The 6,703-nt window shown below is 30.8% G+C and overlaps 1 protein-coding gene across 1 annotated transcript in view; it reads right to left on the reverse strand.

The window, feature by feature from the left end:
* Positions 1-81: 81 nt before the first annotated feature.
* The window catches only part of LOC125852322 (leucine aminopeptidase, chloroplastic-like), a gene marked incomplete at its 3' end in the record, with an annotated part of 9,749 nt that continues 3,127 nt past the window's right edge, over positions 82-6,703 (reverse strand). The window contains exons 3-5 of the mRNA XM_049532074.1: positions 5,684-5,771; positions 350-543; positions 82-276 (exon numbers count right to left, since the gene is read on the reverse strand). Coding sequence (XP_049388031.1) covers positions 82-276; positions 350-543; positions 5,684-5,771 — 477 coding nt within the window. The remainder of the gene's footprint in view (positions 277-349; positions 544-5,683; positions 5,772-6,703) is intronic.

Here is a 6,703-nt window from a genome sequence, read left to right on the forward strand (position 1 = left end):
ACAAAGTCGATATGTTAATTCTCACTTTTGGTAATATATGATATGATTGAAAGGGAAATGCATTGAAAGACGATCACTAACCAGGCGTAACTATATTGGCTGGTGCATTAACAAGCTCTCTACCGAGTATAACACCAGCACATACATGTTCTGCATACTTGATTTTGCTCTCTATTTCAGGTCCAGTTCCCAGTCCAAGAATATCCAAAGATTCCAAAGCTGGTGTCTTTGACTCGGACCTAAACCTATTATCTTCAAATATCCCCAGCATAACTCCTATAACATTCAAAAAAATTAATCAAGTTTTGTTTCTCAATATGGTTCACCAAGAAAATGGACATATATATACCAGTTGCTATGGCAGGGGCAGAGTTAATCTTCGATTCTGCAGAGAGTCCATCTGTGGAAGCAAGTGAAACGGCTATATTACGAGCCTGAGCAGACTTGGCAGCAGCAGCAGCAGCCTCTCCTAAACTGTGATAAGAAGTAGGTGATGATGCTGATGATCCAAGTCCAACTAGAGTAATCCTTCCACCAGGATGCCTGAGATATAAGAGACAATATGTAGTAAACAAAACAACATATGGATAGTAGCAGAACAGTACTACAACCAAATAAAATTAAACAAATTAAAAAAGGCGTAATAAAATTACAAGAGAAAATATGTAGTAAACAAAACAACAGTTACAGAACAGTACTATAACCAAATAAAATTAAACAAACTAAAATAGATGTAATAAAAGTACTAGAGAAAATATGTAGTAAACAAAACAACAGATAGTTGCAGAATAGTACTACAACCAAATAAAATAGACTAAAAAGGACGTAATGGAAGTACAAGAGACGATATGTAGTAAACAAAACAATAGATAGTAGTAGAACAGTACTACAACCAAATAAAATAGACTATAAAAGATGTAATGAAAGTAAAAGAAACAATATGTAGTAAACAAAACAACATATAGTAGCAAAACAATACTACAATCAAATTAAACAGACTAATGAAAGTACAAAAGACAATATATAGTAAAGAAAACAACAGATAGTAGCATAACAATACTACAACCAAATAAAACAGAAAAAAGACGTAATGAAAGTACAAGAGACAATATATAGTAAACAAAACAACAGATAGTAACAGAACAATACTACAACCAAATAAAACAAACTAAAAAAGACATAATGAAAGTACAAGGGACAATATGTAGTTAAGAAAACAATTGTTAGTAGCAGAACGGTACTACAACCAAATAAAACAAACTAATGAAAGTAAAAAAGACAATATATAGTAAAAAAACAACAGATAGTACCAAAACAGTACTACAACGAAATAAAACTATAATCACCTTAGGGGCATCACTTTCATTAGGCCTAGTAAGACCAAGAGTATCACCAGCAATACAATGAACTATTCTTTTACTTCTTCTTGAACACAAGGGTGTAACTGAAAATGAAAAAGCCCATCTGGGACTAGATTGACATTTAGTAAAAACTGAAGGGTTACAATGCAAAGAAGAAGAAGAAGAAGCCAATAATGAAGAAACTCTTAGTGTTGCCATTGTAAAAAAAAAAGAAAAATTGTTGTGTGTACTGTAGTCTTTCTATTCATCTCTTATATAGAAGAAAGAATAAGATAATTTGCATGTCAACACGTTTTACTCATTCTGTTCTCTTAAATGCGTGTATGTCTTTCAATTTTAGATGTACACAAACAAATACGTATTTAAACTATCCAAAAGTTGGACAAGTACACACATACGTCCTACATAACAATTCTACGTCCTACCTAACATCCTACGATATTATGCCATATAGGACATGTGTGTTTACTTGTTTAACTTTTGAATAGTTTAAATGTATACTTATGAACATGCAAAATTAAAGGGCATAGATGACAATTGAAATTAGAGGTATCAAAAAAATATGAAAAATCGATCGAACCAAAACATATTGAATCAATTCATACGATTTTTTATATATAACCGTGGACTTTTATATAAGCTTATAATTAACCATCCTGAATAATTAGGGTGATCTTTTTAATTTAACCGAATAGTCTTACATATAGACGATATATTCTATATATTACCAAATATGTTAAATTTAATATAAAAACATATTTTATAAATTATTTTTCAAATACATAAAAATAATTAGGCCAATAGACTTTGCTTGGGTCTTCAGTTGATTAGTTTTAGTTTTTACTTTTTAAATGATACAATCAGTACACTCATACATTCATAAATCATAACCAATTACACATATTAATATAAAATAATATTGATATACCAAATAATTAGTTTACGGCTAAATACCAAAACTGTAAAACCTAACACACTACGTACTAGTTCTATTGAAAGTTTAACAGTAACAAAGTAATCGAAAATTTATCGAATCCTATTGATATTGAAGAGAAATCGACATGATTGAGATGATTTTAAAAAATCTAGTTTTGGTCCTGCATTGTAAAATAACTAAAAAATTGGGATGGTATCTATAAAAAATAAACCAAATTTGTGTTTTATGACCGTCTCATTAACACTCTTATTTAAAAATCAAGTTAAAAGGCAGATTTATGTATTATGACTTTATTTTATTTGCATGTGAACCAAATTTATGGGGCAACTAAATTTCACTCATGCATCATTTTTTTTGTTTCACTCATAGACCGACATGTGATAGTATTAATAAATACTTGTCTTTTATCTCAATTGATATGTCTGTTTCTAATCGAGGATATTGTTAGAATTAGTATGAAGTTTATAGCAAAAAAAAAATCATCTTTTTAGATAGAGTTCATGCTTGACAAAATCATTATTTAATTTTTTTTTTTTAATATTTAAAATTATGTTATTTCGCTGAAAAAGTTGAACTGGTTATCTAAATTATTTTATCACTTATTTGCAAAAACAATTTCAATTATTCACGTAACATATATACCTTTTGTTTGGTTATGGATCAATAATAAATAAATAAAAGACAATAGTTGGACCATTTATAGTCCCTTTCAAAAATTTCCACCGTTGAAATTTTGAACACGTTTTATTTATTTTACAATTGGTGGTACAATAAAACAGGAGAAGAAAACATATATATTACTTTCGTACGTTTATTTTACTCATTCATTTTGAATTATACATATTTAAAAAAAAAAATAATGATTGATATGAATATTTCATAATAATATCCAATTAATTGATCAATATTTTGAAAAATGATTTAAGGAATACATAATTAATGATAAGAGTAACTATGAAAAACGATATTTTTTTGTACTCATATTTATTTTATATAATAATAATGGAGAGGGTGGATGAGTCAATTCATTATTTACTGAGTTCTAAAGTGATCGTGCAATTCATTTTTAATTGGCTAAAGTATTCGTTACCCCCTGAACTTAAAGCTTTTTATTCGGTGTACACCTAAACTATATTCCGTTTTAATTATCCCTCCGAACTTGTTTATTCCTTCATCACGTACACCTTTTTTGTCCACCTGCTCCTATTGTGACTACACACGCGCGACAACTGGCAAAAGTGGTGATGTGGATTTCCACCTGGATAAATAATAGCCACCTAGATAAATTAATATGGCAAAAAATAAATATCAAACATTCATTGTTTAAAATTTATTTTTGAATAAGGGCTGATTTCGCGGAACTCCAACTGGATTTGGGTTTTTCTAGACGTGAAGTTGGTCAATTCAATTTCAAATTTGAATGAATTTTTTATCAAGTAAGTGTTAATCTTTGTTTCCTTTACTTTTCATTTGCATTTTGCCCTATTTTTCGTTTAAAATATGCCAAATATTAAAGAAAAATGGAGATTTACATTTTTTTACCGTTGTAACTTTATGATGTGGTAAAAAATCACTTCCTCACGCACCTAGTAGAGTGTGGTCAATTTCTACGCCAGGTGGACAATAAAGGTGTATGCGATGGAGGAATAAACAAGTTCGGGGGTAATTAAAACGGAATATAGTTTAGGTGTACACCGAATAAAAAGCTTCAATTTCAGGGGGTAATGAATACTTTAGCCATATTAATTTAGATCACTCTTATTGGTGGAACACATATTTTTATTAGTCGGAATGATTCTTTTCTAAATTTTCAATTTTCACTTGGCATTCGTTGCTTTATTAACTAATTATCTTTTTTATAACACTAGTAAAATTACCCTAATATCACCAAATTTATAAAATAATACTTAAAATCTATCAGTCATTAAAACTAAAACACTATATTATCGTACATACAAGATTACGTAGTAACAAACATTTGTAATATAAAGGAAAATGAAATTGATTACATCTTATTATTTGCCCTTAATAACATAAGCATAAATTAATGACTGTAAAAATACATACCAGGATCTGTAACATAAGCAATGGTGCATTGAGCCACTCAACAGGAGCAAAGTACACAAATATTTAATCATGAAGAAGAAGAAGAAGAGGTTCAGAATTTTCGTTATTTTAAAAAGAGAGGAAATCCCTCTATTTATAGACAACAAGGGTAGTGTCAACAAATGTTTAGTGTGCCTTATCGAAAAAGTTAGAACTATTTGAAAAAGTTGCAACACTTCGGAAAGGTCACAACCTTCCATAAAAGTCACAATTTTTCATAAAAGTCACAACTTTTCATAAAAGTCACAACTCTTCATTAAAGTCGTAACTTTTAATAAAAGTCAAAACTTTTCATAAAAGTCGCAACTCTTCATTAAAGTCGCAACATTTCATAAAAATCACAACTTTTCATGAAAGGGGAAGGATAGTTTTGGAAAATAAATAAATTAAAAGGAAATTCTGGTTTGTGGTGGCGCCACATAGGTAAGCCTAAGGTTCTCTGGAAGACTATGAGCCCCACCTTCTGCGCGCGAGCCAAATGACGTAGGTGCACAAGAGTACTTCACACCACAACCATCTCCTTTTTATAGGTTCTACGGACCGATGCATGCTGCTTCATCTGGGAGAAAAGAATCATAGATATGCCGGTCATTAGAAGGAAGAACCGCCATAAAAAGATATATGATTATTATATAAAATAATTTTCACATGATCAATCGATTTAATTATTATAACTTTATGTAATTATTTAATACTTGTGAATTTTTGTTGTGTATATTTATAATATATAATAAGGGTGTCTGTGCAAGGCACGGGCATTTTGTGAAATTAAAAAGTTATAAAGAAGATATGTAAATACGCAACATGATTAAACTAAATTTCAATAGAACATGTTTCATAGTATATTGCATTCATGTTGCAGAGCCTTATACATTGGAATTTCTATGAAGGCCAAAACACATATACTATATGTAGTTGAATTTTGAATTATGCAAACTCTCAAGTGTTAACATAAGTAGTTCTTCTAGCTTGAAACTTTTTTATGACCTAAGAAGAAAGACTAAAGGAGTAAATTAACACAATTCAGCAGATAGCAAAGAGAACTGGGAATACATCTTGTTATTAATTTAACTGAAACAACAAGATGAATTGAAATCTGAAGAATAAATTTTTTGAACTTCAAGCTGATTAAATAAGGAGAGGGGTAGTACAACTAACACAGAACATGGACTGCTAAAAGACTGCTAACATGCCTATAAAATAGGAACAACTATAACTAGTTAATAGGATAATGACTAAAAGAAAACTAATCTCCTAATAATCAGTTGAAGTCTCTAACCCATTCAAAGCAGATCCTGAGACACGTAACAACACTTCTCCTGAATCAGGAGCTGCAAACTCCCAACTTTTCTCTAAGAAATTCGAATCTGCTAACATGAAATGACTTTGTAAAAATGTCCGCCACTTGATTCTCTGATTTGCAATAGAATAAAACCACTTCACTGTTTTTCTGCACTTCCCTCAAGAAATAAAACTTGATGTTGAAGTGCTTAGTCCTTCCATGAAACATGGGATCTTTGGATATGGCTATAGCAGCTTGATTATTGTCACGACCCGGGAGCACCCCCTAGTCGTAACCGGCGTACTCGACCTCGAAGAGGTCTAATACAAGCCTCTTAGCATTCATTCATCGCATAGACACAAAAAAAACCATAAGGAATTTAAAACTTTCTTTACAAGGAAGACATTTCATTAAAAAAAAAAAAATATAGCAAGCGGAAGACTTTCTAGACTTTATACATGATGTCTCAAAACCATCTAATACTTTGAATACAACATTGGGATTTAGCCCATACAAAACTTAAGCAAATACTAGAAAGACATAAAAAGAAAGGACATATAGGGTATTGTCCTCGAATATATGAGGACTCACCAAGTCTTCATCTTCAACACTTAGAAACCTATCAGATAGCCATGACATGTCATCATCTCCAAATCCCTACACTTTAGTCCAAAAAGGGAAAGAAAGGGGTTAGCACAATTAAGTACTAAGTATGGAGACCATGCAAAAAAATGCCAAAAAGGAAATTTTCAAGGAAGTAAATGCTTTCATATCATTTGATAAAACCTTTCCTTTACAAGTATAAGAGACATAATACAAGTCAACATTAACATATAAGACCATAGCCAACCATACATATACTCAACATATGTCCATATACAACCCATGCTTAACTTTAAAAGAACACATGTCATTTCATTACCATAGGACCTCTACCTAATATAATCTTAAGACACACTTGAGTGAGACAAGAAGTGACCGCCCATACAACCTCTTCAAGCACACTTAAGTGTTCCC

The sequence above is a fragment of the Solanum stenotomum genome, unplaced genomic scaffold (genome assembly GCF_019186545.1).
Source record: "Solanum stenotomum isolate F172 unplaced genomic scaffold, ASM1918654v1 scaffold33904, whole genome shotgun sequence".
Taxonomy (NCBI): Eukaryota; Viridiplantae; Streptophyta; class Magnoliopsida; order Solanales; family Solanaceae; genus Solanum; species Solanum stenotomum.